This window comes from Pyxicephalus adspersus, chromosome Z (assembly GCF_032062135.1).
Source record: "Pyxicephalus adspersus chromosome Z, UCB_Pads_2.0, whole genome shotgun sequence".
Lineage (NCBI taxonomy): Eukaryota > Metazoa > Chordata > Amphibia > Anura > Pyxicephalidae > Pyxicephalus > Pyxicephalus adspersus.
Genome location: NC_092871.1, coordinates 63060543 through 63075006, shown reverse-complemented (window position 1 = coordinate 63075006; position 14464 = coordinate 63060543). Strand labels below are relative to the sequence as shown.

The 14464-nt window shown below is 38.8% G+C and overlaps 1 protein-coding gene across 6 annotated transcripts in view; it reads right to left on the bottom strand.

The window, feature by feature from the left end:
- SPTAN1 (spectrin alpha, non-erythrocytic 1) overlaps nt 1–14464 on the bottom strand; it is a 71019-nt gene that overhangs the window by 40006 nt on the left and 16549 nt on the right. For all 6 annotated transcript variants that reach the window (XM_072431812.1, XM_072431815.1, XM_072431814.1 and 3 more), the window contains exons 2-10: nt 13388–13627; nt 13076–13201; nt 10077–10217; nt 8667–8813; nt 8431–8564; nt 7901–8045; nt 7653–7807; nt 6481–6616; nt 5706–5807 (exon numbers count right to left, since the gene is read on the bottom strand). In XM_072431812.1, the coding sequence (XP_072287913.1) occupies nt 5706–5807; nt 6481–6616; nt 7653–7807; nt 7901–8045; nt 8431–8564; nt 8667–8813; nt 10077–10217; nt 13076–13201; nt 13388–13624 (1323 nt within the window). In that variant the 5' untranslated portion in view covers nt 13625–13627. The remainder of the gene's footprint in view (nt 1–5705; nt 5808–6480; nt 6617–7652; nt 7808–7900; nt 8046–8430; nt 8565–8666; nt 8814–10076; nt 10218–13075; nt 13202–13387; nt 13628–14464) is intronic.

The following is a 14464-nucleotide window of genomic DNA, read 5'->3' as shown; positions in this document are numbered from 1 at the left end:
GACTTTTTGGCCATGCAAGCCCCTCAGTGCTTGCACCAAGTACCCTGACCCTTCTGGTCAGCTGCCACTGACCTGGGGATTGCTCTGGAGTGGCACCTGGCAGCTACCCCGCAGCCCAAGCCTATCCTCACCATCAGAGGCTCTAGTGAAGACCTGGTAGCGGCTTAGTTACGCCCCTCTGGAGCATACCCAGTCAGTGGCACAGTGGGTCCACACCCGCTTGCATAACACCATGCAATTGAAAATACAAACGCTAAAGGATCAGTTAGAAGATGCCGCAAAATGTGCCAGAAGAGATAACCTCAGAACTAGAGGTATTCCTGAAAGCATTAAGGATCTTAACAGGGTTGTTACGGCTTTGCTTGGTACTGTAGTGCCTGATATACCCTCCGAGCATCTTGAGATGGACAGGATTCATAGGGCCTTATCGCGTAAGACTACAGATGGTCCTCCTAGAGATGTCATCATAAAATTTCACCATTATCGTACAAAGGAACGGATCCTACAAGCGGCCCGTACCAAGGACTCAGCTACCAGGATTTCTTCTATCAAATATTTGCAGATTTGTTGCAATCTACCATCCAAAAATGGAGAGCCTTAAAACCATATTTGCAGATCCTTCAAGACAACAATGTGCGTTATCGTTGGGGTTTCCAGTTTAAATTATTCTTCACATATCAAAACCATCCATACTCAGTGGTCACTGCAGCCGATCTGCGAAAATGCCTCATGGACCTATCCTTATACCCTATGAATAGTGCCTTGCAAGCATCCGGAGCTTTGCATGATATATCTGTATCCTCAGTCCATCTGGATACCCCTACGAGAGGAAAGCCAACTCTCAGGAAGTATCCTGCTCCAAGGCTTTCGGATGCCTTCATTCCCAATCTTTTCGCAAAATGGCTGATGGTTGAACTTTGACTGTCATGTTTCTTTTAGTCGGTTCAGCCTTTTAATGCTGCTAGCCTGATATGGTCCATGATCTTTTTTTATTTTTTGGGCTTTTTTTTACCACTTTCCACAAGGTTTTTTTCCTATGTTCTTCTATTTTAATTTTTTGCTTTGATGAATATATACTGATATGTTATGTTTTTTTTTTTCTACTAATTTTTTTAGTTGGTAATACTTGCAAATATTTAATTCCCCACGATGGGATTGCGAGGGCCTTATTGTTTGCCCAAGGCAATACTTGTCCCCCTTATTTTTGCTGACCTTAGTTGTATTCCCCCCCCCCCTTTTTTTTTAGGGAGCAAGGGTCAGCCATGATGCACTCTGGTGCTTCCCCTCACATGGTTTTCTTGACTTTTTTTCTATGCTGCTCAGGATTTTTTTTTGTGTTTTTGAAAAAGCTTGGGTGTTTTTTTTTTGTTTTGTTGTTCTTTACATGCTTTGTGTCTTATGTTCCCCCCTACCACGTCCTGTTAATAACTCTGTGCTGTGGCAATGCAGTCTACCTGTTAAGAGTTCTAGATGTCACAAAAAATTTTACCTTTAAATATCCAAGGAATGAATTCCCCTAATAGGAGTCCAACATATTTAATTACTTAAGGTCTAATAGGATGCATATCGCATGTTTACAGGAGACTCATCTCCTGACCACTTCATCTGAATTGAGATATTTACATGCATCCCATTCTCAATTTTACCAAGCTAATGCCCCGGTTAAAAAATGTTGTGTCCTAATAGCAATACACAAAGGGACACCTTTTATCTGCCATAAGCAAATTGCTAATCCACAAGACAGCCATTTAATATTGGTGGGTTCTTTTCTTGATAATAAAAAGTGACAATATATACATATTATGCCACCAATACTAAACAATTGCCTTTCTTTTTACATTTGTCTAGCACTGTATGTGCTCATTTGCAAGGTACCATTTTTTATGTGGCAACTTAACATAGTTCTGAACCCAAAATTGGACAGAAAAAGAACCATCAGGTTTAGATCTAAGCAAGAGATATTCCCCTTTGGTTCCTTAATGTGTAATTTGGGGGTAACAGATGTTTGGAGAGAGTGCCACCCTGTGGCAAAAGACTTAACATTTTTCTCTCATCCACATGGTTCTCATTCACGTATAGACATGGAAGAGGGAATGGATGTGATCTCATTTTTAAAAGGCACCCCACGGAGCGCATTAGGAGATTATACTTTAAGGCTAAGACAAACTTAAATTTGTGCCTTGCAGATATTGCAGAACGTAGTATTGGGCGGACACAACAAAAATTGTATGCCAATAAAAAAACAAATACGATGTTGGCTAATAAACTAGAAAATATGCCTAAACACAAACCTGCAATTTCGTTGTATACTAGGAGCCATATACATACTTATAATCCCATTAATACACTGGAGGAATTTAAGACACCAAATTCCAAAAATTGTATAGTGCTCCTCAAGGTTTTCTCTTACAAAAGCACATACTTTTTTATCTACATCTTACTTAAGTACATCTTCCAATGCTGACCACTGATCAGGTGAATTGTTTAGGCACAGATATCACCGTTTTGGAAGTACTGACCACGATTAAGTCCCTTAAGATTGGTAAAAAGGGAGGCCCAGATGGATTTACGGCACTTTTTTTTAATTAAAAAAATAAAATAAAAATAATGGCAGATACTACTGCTCAACATCTGGCCACTCATATTAATCATTTTAAGTCTTCCGCTCTTCCCCGTTCTAGTTTGCTACGAGCACAAGTGGTATTGATTCCTAAGCCGGACAAAGCCCATCTTGATTGGTCGAACTATAAGCCTATATTGCTACTATATAGTTCTTAAAATTCTGGCTAAAGTACTTGCATTTAGATTGAATGGGTTTATTCCATAAGGATCAAGTAAACTTTATACTTGGGCATCAGGCCTCTGATAACATGCACCGCAATATATTACCTAATTATCTGGTCAGAAGGTCTAGTCAAAAGCTTACAATCCTCTCGACTCGATATCCTGGCAGTATTTACACTTGGCTCTACAAAAGTGGAATCTGGGAGCAGAATTTATCTCCTGGAAAAAAGCGATATATTCTAATCCCACGGCTTTTGTGAAATATTGTGGTTATGCATCCAGATTCTTTGAGATAGCTTGAAGTACTTGGCAGGGGTGCCTTTTATCCCCACATATTTTTGTATTGGCTTTGGAACCCCTTGCAGCATTTATTAGACAAAGTAATGAAATTCAGGACAGTTTCACAAGATACTCACAAATTTTCGCTTTTTGCAATAAGATATTTTGTTATATGTCACTTCTCCTCATGTTACGTTACCAAAGATTCTTACCGATTTTGAAACGATATCGGGGCCTAGTCAATCCTATGACACAATCAACGCAGGTGACTTCGATCTGTAGCGGATTTGGAAACCTTCAGGCTAATTATCCGTATAGCTGGGTTTGAGAATTGCTGTATTTAGGTATTCAAATTGTTGCAGACCATGGGGCTTTGTATCAAGCTTATTATGTACCTTTAATTAGGTCTCACTTGGTTTGGACGCATACATGCCATTAGGATGACCTTTTTGCCTAGAATTATGTATTTCATGTGAGTTCTACCGATATCTTTTGGGATTCTTAAAACCATTCAGGGAAAGGTATTGAGATTTTTTCAGAAATCTGGACTTTTTCGTATTACTAAACAAGTACTTTTTCGTCCCAAATTAGCTGGAGGCCTTGGAGTACCTCATTTATCCTATTTTAAAGCATCCTCTTAGCTTCTCTTATTTCTATTCATAATAAATACTGCCCCTTGTGGGCTCTAATCAATCGACCCTCATCAGTCCCAGTTCTGTGGCGGGTCTATTCTGGAGTCCTCCATCAATTAGACCAGTCTACGAGCCCATTCCCATTGCATATGTTACAGATTTGGGACTCTGTTAAGAATAAGGCGAAACTTATTAGCGGTCATCGCCCTTTAATGGATTTTTTTGACAATTCCCTTTTTCAACCAGGTCTCACTAAAAAATCTGATTTAGTGTGGTGGATCCAGCACAATCTCACTACTGTAGGATCTATGCTTTCCAACTAAGGGGGACATTGTTTTACCTATTTAAAGGAAAAATATGCTATACCTAATCAAGAACTTTTTGTTTTATGCAAATCTGGCTTTTTCTCCATAGTCTCATTGGTAGCCCTTGGCTCTGTGTGTGCATTTGAACGCATATGTAGAGATAACCGTTACAGCGGGAGCCTTTTTCTTTTATATGCTCCAATTGTCACTACATGGTTTAATAAATCTTTAACCCTATCTGTCTGCACGTGAAAAGGAACTATCACTAGTTTTCTCTGAAGATGATACTCTAAATTTATGGCTAGCTATATCCAAATGTTTTACAAATGTGATTTTTTTGGAAAATTCTTATAAGGTTCTAATGAGATGTTACCTTACTCCTGCGCACACATTTTCCTCACGGTCACCAAATTGTTTTAGGGGCTATAATGTGAAAAGTACTATGGGTCATATATAATGGCTTTGCCCAAGTTTCTAGACTGGATTATATGGAGTATACCATATGATTTACATTGTATTGGAAATTTACCTAAAGATCCTAGTCATGCATTGTTTCATGTTCCTTTGCCTAATGTTCATAAAAAATGTTCTACCCCCTTATTTCTCATATTTTTATGGCTACCAAGCAGACTATTGCATGTGCATAGAAGACTTGTCTTAATTTTTTTAGAAAATAAAAATCGAATGCACTGAACTATGGTTAATGAAAAAATTACATTTTTAATGATTCTCTTGATAAACTTTCTGGCAACCCTGGTTGGACTATTATTTGACTTCTCCTAGAACTCTTGCTCTACTTTTTTTATATATTTATTACACAGTGTTTATAAAGCGCCATCATGTTACGCAGCACTGTACAAAGTCCATAGTCATGTCACTATATTTAAAATGTTATTTATCCTTATCTTGTAATACAACCCAACCATGTGTGTATTTCAATTTTTCATTTACTACATTGTTTTATTTGTATATTTGTACTGATGATACATGTATGTTTATATGTAATGCTGTGAAGTAACAGCTAAATGTTTTTTTTGTGTGTAATATGTTAGATTTTTATTTTTTGTATTTCTGAATTATTGTACTCTCCCTAATGTTTTTTGTTTATATATTTTCCTCAATAAATCTTTTGTAAACGAAAAGGAATGGAGGAGCTCAGCTATGAGGAGAGGATAACGGAACTGAACCTTTTCTCCCTTTAGAGGAAACGTTTAAGTGGGGGATATGTTAACCCTGTATAAATATTTAAATGGTCTATATAGAGAACTCTCTTCTCAATTATTCACTTTGAAATCATTACAAAGAACAAGAGGGCACTCTTTACATCTGGAGGAAATGAAGTTTAAGTTTTGGATATGGAAGGGATTCTTTACTGTAAGGTCTGTGAAAATGTGGAATACCTCAGGAAGTAGTTTCAGCAAGTTCTATAGATTGCTTTAAGAATAAGCTGGATGCTTTTCTAGAAGCACAGAATATAACTGGGTAATAAGGTCTTAAAGTAAAGATAGCAGAGACTGTTTGTTGATCCAGGTAACATCTGGTTGCCTCATGAAATCAGGAAAGAATCCCCCCCCCTCTCCCCCGTTGAAGCCAATTGTATGGTCTTTTTTTTCAACCTGACCTACTATATAACCATTTTATTGTTTTAATAAGAGTCTCTGAGTAAAATGATAAAACGCTCTTCTAATTTCTCTAGTTTACACACCTTCTCTCTGACTTCATCTGAGGCATAATGTCCAGCACTGAGCAAGTCCTGCCCTGCTGAGTCTGTGGCTTTGAAACTGTCCTCATGAGCATCAATTTCACCCTGTAGGAAAAAAAAAAAAAAAAAAGCATTAAAAAACACATCTGCTTTCATCAAATTACTTCTGGAGTAACCTATAACAACAAAACATTATTATTATTAGTTTGGTATAAAAACTTTACAATAATATGACTGGTAAAATGATGGTTGGCAGTTATACAAATGTCAAAAATATCTTTATGGACCAGTCTCATTCTGCAGGAAACACCATTATTTGGCAGATGACATTTGCATATAGACTGTCCTAGGTAATGCCCATATGTGATGCAGAGTCTCTATGATGGAAAGAAGTGAAATCCAAAAAAAAGGGGGTTTGCCAGGGACAGGCAGGCTGGAAAGGAAAAGGCTAGATGTTCTCTATTAAGTAAATGACGCACCCTTTATATGACTTTTCATATCTTCCATCCAATGTGTGAGATCAGTGTGTGCAGTGAAAATAGGGTAACCAGTTTTAGGAGACCAGCCTAGTAATGCAAGATCGAAGGAAAGCTTTAATTGGAGCATTAATTACGGTTTAAGTTTTTATGCAACTGTTGATTTTTCATGTCAAAAACATATGTTGCTCCAGCTTTCAGGGTTAAATGGAGCAGACCTTTGCTACAATTGACCAAAAAAATAAAAAAGTCAAATCCCTGTTGACAAACTTATGAGCACAGCACACAAGCAGGTACTTTACCTTATGTTCCTGGTGCCTATCAAGAAGAGCCTCAGCTCCAGCCACGTCATTAGCCAACTCATCAGCATTGATGAGAGCCTTCATTTCAGTTACCCAGCTTGTCAAGTCTCTAAAGTCTGCAAGGAATCTCTGCAGCCTGGAAAAGAAACATGAACTATGCTAACAATTCAAATGGCATGTATTTTCCTAAACACACTACAAAAAGTTAAAATGTATAAACAAATGGAACCCTAAACAACTTTCTTAAAGTGACAGGGATAACATTTTGTTTAGGCTTTTCATTTATCTTTTTAAATGTATTATATAAGTGGTGCTCAACCTTTTTTCATCTGAAGGTCACTGTTGACATTGAGATAAAACTTGTGGGCCACAAACCAAACAAACCATAAAGATTTATGTTTAAAACTAGATTAGTTTCAATTTAAAATGATATTGAATTGAAAGGTTTCTAATTACCCCAACGTACAGCACCAAACAAAATAAATGACAAATCAAGAATTTCTGCACTCACCCTTTGATGCACATTTTGATAATGAAAGGTACTTAACTAAAATAGTATTGAGTGTCTCCCCCTAGGCATGAGGAAGGGGTAACCACATCGCAACCTAACCACCAACCTGAACGCAGTCTTAAGGTTTTGTGAACGAGCAAGTATATATTTGGGGTGAATTGACAGTACCCTAATGCTCATTTCCTGGGGTTCCCTAACATGCAAACTCAATTTGGGGACCATGGCCTTGAAATAGCCCCCTTAATGTGAAAATATCTGATGGCTGTTAGTATTTTATGCTTGTGACCCCATATCAGCGTAGGAGATATGCAGGTTTATATATGGGAACAATGACAGCTCCACAAACACCGATACAGCTCCTATGCTGCTGCTGGGATTATGTCACAGTACAACGTGGGCAGGGAGCAGCCACAGCTAAATACCAGGTCTATATTACACACCCACTCTCAGGGTGCCAACACTGAGCAAGCTCCGTCTCCTGATAGCACGATCACAGAGAAACACAGGAGATACATGCCCATCCCCCACAAGACAAGGCGCAGAGAGGGAACAAGCAGAGGGCCAGATCTGGCAGCTTCATGGGCCAGATGTGGCCCACGGGCAATAGGTTGGGCACCTTTGCATTATATGTTTAAGGGTTTCTTGAAAAAGTGTGACTTACTTGTAGGAGTCATAGAGGCGGGTGTGACGTTCTGCTGCCAAGGTGCGAATCTGTTCCCAGTTTGTGAGCAGTTCCTCCCCTTTTACCTGTATCTGTGGCGCATTCTGAGGGTGTGACTGCTGAAGGCGCTCCGACTCTGCACACAGGGCTTTTACCTATATAAAGAAAGTCGACTGATGAGCTGCCAAATTCCTACTTCATATCCTGACACAAGGAAGGTAGTGTAGGTATTCACACACAACTCGTACCTTCTCCTCAAGTGCTGCCAAGTCTCGCTCCAGACCTTCATGCTTACGAAGAAGAGCTTGAACGCTGGCCAAGTCTCTTCCAAAATCATCTGATGCCATTAGCTGCTCCTTCTCCCTGATCCAGCCAATAGTCTCATCCACATCTCTTTTGCCAAGAATTGAGAAGGCAACATTAGAAAAGGCTACAAAAGCCCTAAATGATGGTTCCATACCCACCCAGCAATATATGACATGCAAACTCAAATGTCTCTTATGGATTGCTCAGCACTGTGCCGAAAGATGTGCCTCCCAAAGATTCATATTCCTTGCACTAAAGTTAACGCTGTAAGTGTCAGGTGCAGACATTGACTTTATATGAGAACTGAACCTAATATCAAAGTAATGCTTAGGGACATATAAAATTCAAGTTAGGGGATGATAATATAAGACATGGAGTACCGAGTACACGATACTAAAGCAAACACCCTGCAAAAATGTGTAAAGTGTTATATTGGCTCTACAAAATACAATTGGAGATTCTTGTATTGTACCTGTTAAAACGCTGGACCTCTGCAGCTCCAAAGAGTTTGCCTTGTCTCTGCTGAGCCAGGCCCTTCAGTCTCTGCCAGCTGGTATTGACTTCATCTTGTTTGGTCTTTATTACTTCCAGTTCAGGATGCTCCTCCTGTAAAAACAAACAAAAAAAAAGCATTTGGAGGAAAGAGAACATATTAGTCAACCTAGTACTGACAGCTCAAGACACTATATCTAGTTTTAAGTTACTTACTTGGTTCAATTTTCCAGCAAGCTGGTTGACTTCATTCACTCTTTCCTCATGGGCTGCCAAGTCTGTCTGAAACTCTTCAAACTTTTTCTGCAAGACTTCCACATGTTCCAGATCTTGCCCCAGCTCCTCTGATGTCACAATGGCTTCCTAAAACAAAAAAAATTATAAATATATATATATATATAAACACCTGGGTTGGCACAGTGGCTCAAAGGCTAGCATTTTGCCTTGCAGCCCCAGGTTCAAATCTTGGCCAGGACACCATCTTCACGAAATTTGCATGTTCTCCCCTTGTTCACATGGGTTGTCTCTGAACACACCAGGTTCCTCCCCCCCCCCCCCCCCCCCCCCCCCCCCCCCCCACAACCCCTAAAATGGGAGGTTAGGTTAACTGGCTCCTCGAGTTGTGCTTGGTATGGTTGGAAAAATAAGCAGCAAAAGAGCCAAATTGCTTGGCATGATAATAAAAATGTATGCAACAAATAAATAAAAAGTGTATTAAACGTGTTATTAAATGTGATTCCAGTCTGGAAATCTGAAGACCTTACTGACTTATGTTTGCAGTTATCTGTTACACATTAGCACTTAATTTATGTGGAGTTAGGTAATGTAACTATTATGTATCTTAGTCATATTATAATATGAATTAATTAAAGTCTCTACCTCCCCTGAGGAAGCCATTCAGCAAAATGCATGGAATAATGGTAATGGAGACCACCTCACCCAAGCTGATAACCTAAAGCCGATATGTCTACCTGTTGACTTTAACTCTTGTCTAGTTCTACTGACGGTGATTAAGCTGTTACTATGTACTCTTAAATTATAGGTAACAGTGTATCACTATGTTCCTTAAAAAAGTCCTACTTTGTCTATTTTTCCTATTTGAACAAATCTTTGGTTTGTTACATGGTTTGCAGGTAGCAGTAATTGCTGTTAATGCTCCTATGGTGCAATAGCAGAGCAATGAATGGTGGAAGAAAAGAGAATGGGTACAAACATAAGACCTAGTCTTGTGTTTTGGAACCATACAACAAAATGGTGGTTAGTGTATCAGAAGATAGAAGTAAAATACAAAGCCCTTCTTACACTTCATATGCACACAGAACAGCAGCAGCTGGTAGAGAAGGCAAAGTGTATGAACACAGGGCCCCTTTTTACTATTCAGTCATTCAGCAAGGCAAAAGCTGGTTGGGCACTACAGAACTGATACAAATACAAGGCCCTTCTCACACAGGGTATCACTCTTAGATGCAAGTTACTGCTTACAATTCACTTATAAAATGCTTTTTTATAGTTTGCATTTCACCTGTATATTCAGTCAATTAACTGGAGATGTCTTTTCTTTAAACAATATATAATTGCATGAATGTATATGGAGAAAAAAAAAAATAAAACAGTGGAGGAGCCTACCTTGTCATTGATCCAGTCAAGAACATCCTCACATTCTCGAAGGTACTGGACCAGTTTTTGGGCTTGTTGCAGCTTGATTCCTTTCTCCTGCATTCTCAACAGCAACAGCTCCCATAAACGATGCAGCTCCACCAAACGAGTCTAAGACCAGAAAGCAAAGTTTCAGTTTCTCATATTGGGTATAACAATGTTCTGGCAAAATATGCTGAAAGTCTGACGTAAGTCCTAGTAAAAGCTATTGGATATTTAAAACACTGAAGAAAGAATAAAGTAGTTTTCCTCAATTACATTTCAACAGTTTACCAATCTCCTAGCAATAAAAGATGATTGGCTGATCTGAGAGCTATGTAGCAAGGCCAAGAGTTAAAAAAATTAAAAATACAATATAAATGGCAATACCTGGATAAAGTAATACTGACAAGAAAATCAAGTCAGAATACAATTAGGGGTTCCACTATTACAAATTTGTTTTTGAAGATGCATGCTCAGACAGCTAAATGGTTCTGAATTCAATGGCTTTAATATATTAGCATCACACTAGTAGCAGAGGACAGGTTTAAAGCCCTGGAGCCTTAAACTTATAAACGGGTTAGCAATGGCAGAGGCTATATGAAAACAACTGATGATTACCCTTTATTATCATAGAAAGAGCAACAATCCCTCCCATTTCACATAAAAAAAAGAAAAGAAGGCTCAAAAGCTGCAGCTATGATCAGTAATATGTGCTACAATCACACATGGTGGGGGGGGGGGGGGGGGGAGAAAATAACATGCCAGAGAAAGTTTTTTGTCTATAAATATTTGGAGACAACTCTAGACAAACCTAAACAAAACCCTTTATTCGCTTACCCATGAAAAATCCTTTTTTTGCAAGGGGATGCGCTACCACACAGTAATGCTCGCCCTTGCTCTCTACATTTCTGCACTCTCTCCACTCATCAGCACAGCCTGGATAGGTGTTAGTGTTAGTTCTGGCGGATGATATGGCTGCTGGTCTTAAACCAATTAGAGTGAAGGAGTAATACCATGGACAATATTGTCAGAGATCTAATATAGTTGTCCTATGATTCTTATCAGAACTCGCAAGAATATTGTAAGGCAAGGGAAGTAGGAGAGTTTTACTTTGTGCCAGCCCATTTCCCCGAAAATACAGTACATGTTTTCTTATGAAGAGAGGGGAAGACAATTTTGTTTCTCTTTACTGCGCCTGGAGTTGAGCTTTAAACAATAGAAACAAATAAATGTAGCACAGAAAGGAAAAAATATGCACAAGGCTAGAAAGAACATGCACCAGAAGAAAAAAGGTCATCACTGCACACCCCAACACCTCCACCTACGCGAATGTGAGCCCCAACTTGAACACAGGTCACTATAGGTCTCTGTGCTGTCCGGTATGGCGTGAAGGACTGAATCACAAGACACATGAATTAATTACCTGTTAACAGCAGCTCCATAACAATTTAAGCAAATGTAGGTAGCAATGTTCTGTAAAAATGGATATTAGATTTCCTCCGTTTACCAAAGCACAAGTATTTACAAAGATTTGTATAGGCAGGCTCCTCATTTCCTGCACGCCAGTATTAAGACAGAGAATGGAAAGGGCCAAACTGGGCCAATCAGTGCTTGCTGCATGCACATGAGCTTACAGAAACAGGATGACAGAAGGAGAGCAAAAAAAGAGGAGCGATTTATTAGAGTGTTTCTCCTACTTCACTGCTCAGCCAGTAAACAGGAAAGTGACATCACTTTAATCTTAGTCTCTGACAACAAGTCTTCTTAATGCATACAGAATGGTAACTATGAAAAACAGTTCTGTTATCTCTTGGGAGAAGAGTGATGTGAACGGAAGTGCTATGACTTCATACTCGTATTTAAAGCGTACCTATACTGAGAATTTTTAACTTTACATAAAAGGGTACAGAACCCCTTTATGTAGGGTAAAAAGGTGCAACATCCTTTTTAAAAACAAAACAAGAAGGTGCAGCACCGCCCCCTAATGCTCGGCTGCCTAGGAAGTCGAGAATGAATGGTAGCACAAAGCCTCCCAGGATACCCAAGTCAAGCATCCTGGGAGGCTCTTGGGTACTCCTCCTACACATGCCCTGAGCATCTCGGGCATGCACAGAAGGAGCCTTTTTAAGGTGAAAAATTTGAGGATCTCACACATGCGCAGAGATCGGCAAATGTTTTTTTCATCCTACGTTGCCCAATCTCGCGCCTGGGTCGGGTGACGTAGGATGAAGAACTAAAAAAAGACGAAGATGGCAGCGGCCAGAGCGCCGGTCCTGAATGTCTGGCATCTGGTCCCGTGACGTCCTGACACCCCCCCAGGGATCAGACTGCCCTGTGGGATTGAAGGTAAGTGTGTGTTTTTTTTTTTGCGCATTTTTGAGTATAGTTCCTCTTTAACAAAGAGCTGGACAGGAAATTTGAGATGTAAAAATATTGAAATCTCCTCAAAGGCTCCTCATACTACTGATCAACTAATGACAAAGAATATGGACTGAAACAACGTGTTAACATAATTGTTCAATGGCAAGAGGAGATTTGTAAAACAAGGTTTACTATATGTCATATGCATATTACTTCCAAAGGAATAGAACTTTTACACATGAAGATAAATAACTGGGGTGATTAATCAAAGCCAACTAAAACGCATTTCATTTAGTAAGGGAAAGTGATCGCCTCACATTTGATCTATCATTTAAATTCCTGCAGGTATTCTTTAACAATAGGATAACCGACAGAACTATGCTGTATTGTTACATTTAAGAATGAAGATGACCGAATTGAGGAATGAAGGTTAATTATTGCACATTTGTGCTCATTAATTTGCAGTTACAATAAATGGTTTATACAGAATTTGTAGCTAGGCATCCTCCATTGATTTATTCCCCACATGCCCTTCTATTACCTGGGAATGCATGCTTCTAGAGTTGTACAAATGTTTGTAGAGTTGGTAAAAGGTTGGCAAACAATGACATTTTTAAGATGCTTACCCGGATGCTCTCGGAGGCAAAATGAGATTCTGAGATCATCTGATTTCCAGTCTCATCCAGTTTAACAATAGCTCCAGAATTGGCCTGGACTTCAGCCTCAAATGCCTGGTGTTTCTGAAGTTTTCCCTGTAAAAAAAACCTTTTCATCAGTGCCTTGGTAAGAATTATTTACCAACATTCCATGTCTAGGTACTTCTTTATTTCCCTGTTTGTAGATAAAGCTAGACTTTTCTTACATTCAAGGTATTTCTGCACATATACTGAGAACTGGATGAGCATCCATATTACAATAGCTCCGTGTCAGTCACCTACCTGAAGGTTGGTTGGATCCTTATAGTTTTCATCAGAAGCAATCTGGAGTTTCTCCTGGATCCATTTTTCAAGCTCGTCAGCATCACGCTGAAAGAACTGGAAGCGATAGGAGTCCTCTAGTTTTTGGCGCCTGATGGTGGAGAGCTCCTTGAACCGCCTGTAACGGTCCAAAACCTGCTGTCTTCTCTCCTGGATGTCCTCCGCAGTCTCCAGCACTTTGAATCCCCCTGAATCCATTTTCTGTTTAGGACAACAGGAAAAAAAATAATGCAAGATAAATAACAGTTGACTTCATGTTAAAAAGTGAGAAAGAGCTGGAAAGGCCACCGTTTTTATTTCTGTTTATATCTATGCTGAAAAACTCAACTAATGAGGTTTCCAATGACCACAGGACAACTAAAATATTAAAGAGCAGTGAGTAAAAAAGCAAACTGATAACTAAGCTCTGGTGCACAAAAATTAGTACAGTGAAATAATGAGGAAGAAAGTTATATAGAGTCAAGAGATGTATCAAAAACTTTAACACTAAGTCAGTTTAGATGCACTAAACTATTAAAAGTGTGTTACTTGTACCAAATCTGCATACTTTTCAAACCAAAAGTTCAGCGATCTACCTAAGAACAAACAGTGTTTTGTAGTATTCCTGGAACAATGAAATTGTTGAACATCCAAACAGATCACAAAACAGCTTTCTGGTATAAACCCTGCATGCATGCAATGAAAACTAACGTTGAAAAGAGAAAACTTTATGAATGTAAATATTGGATTTACTAGATAATGAACCTGCCATTCTTTGCTATGAACAATACTCAAATTTAAATCTGAGCAAGATTTTTAGAACTTCAGAAAATTTCATTGTGAGTTATTGATCACAGGATCATCTTTTACATATCATATATGATTTTATATGATGCATGCATAAAAGCAGAGATGAAAGATTGATCACATCTACACATGATCAAAACTTTTCCTTTCAGGTCCTATTACTGGATCTTCTAAAAATAAATAAAATCAGACAATGGTTATTCAGTTTAAACTAAGCAAAGATCATTTAAATATCCATTTGAGCTACACCAT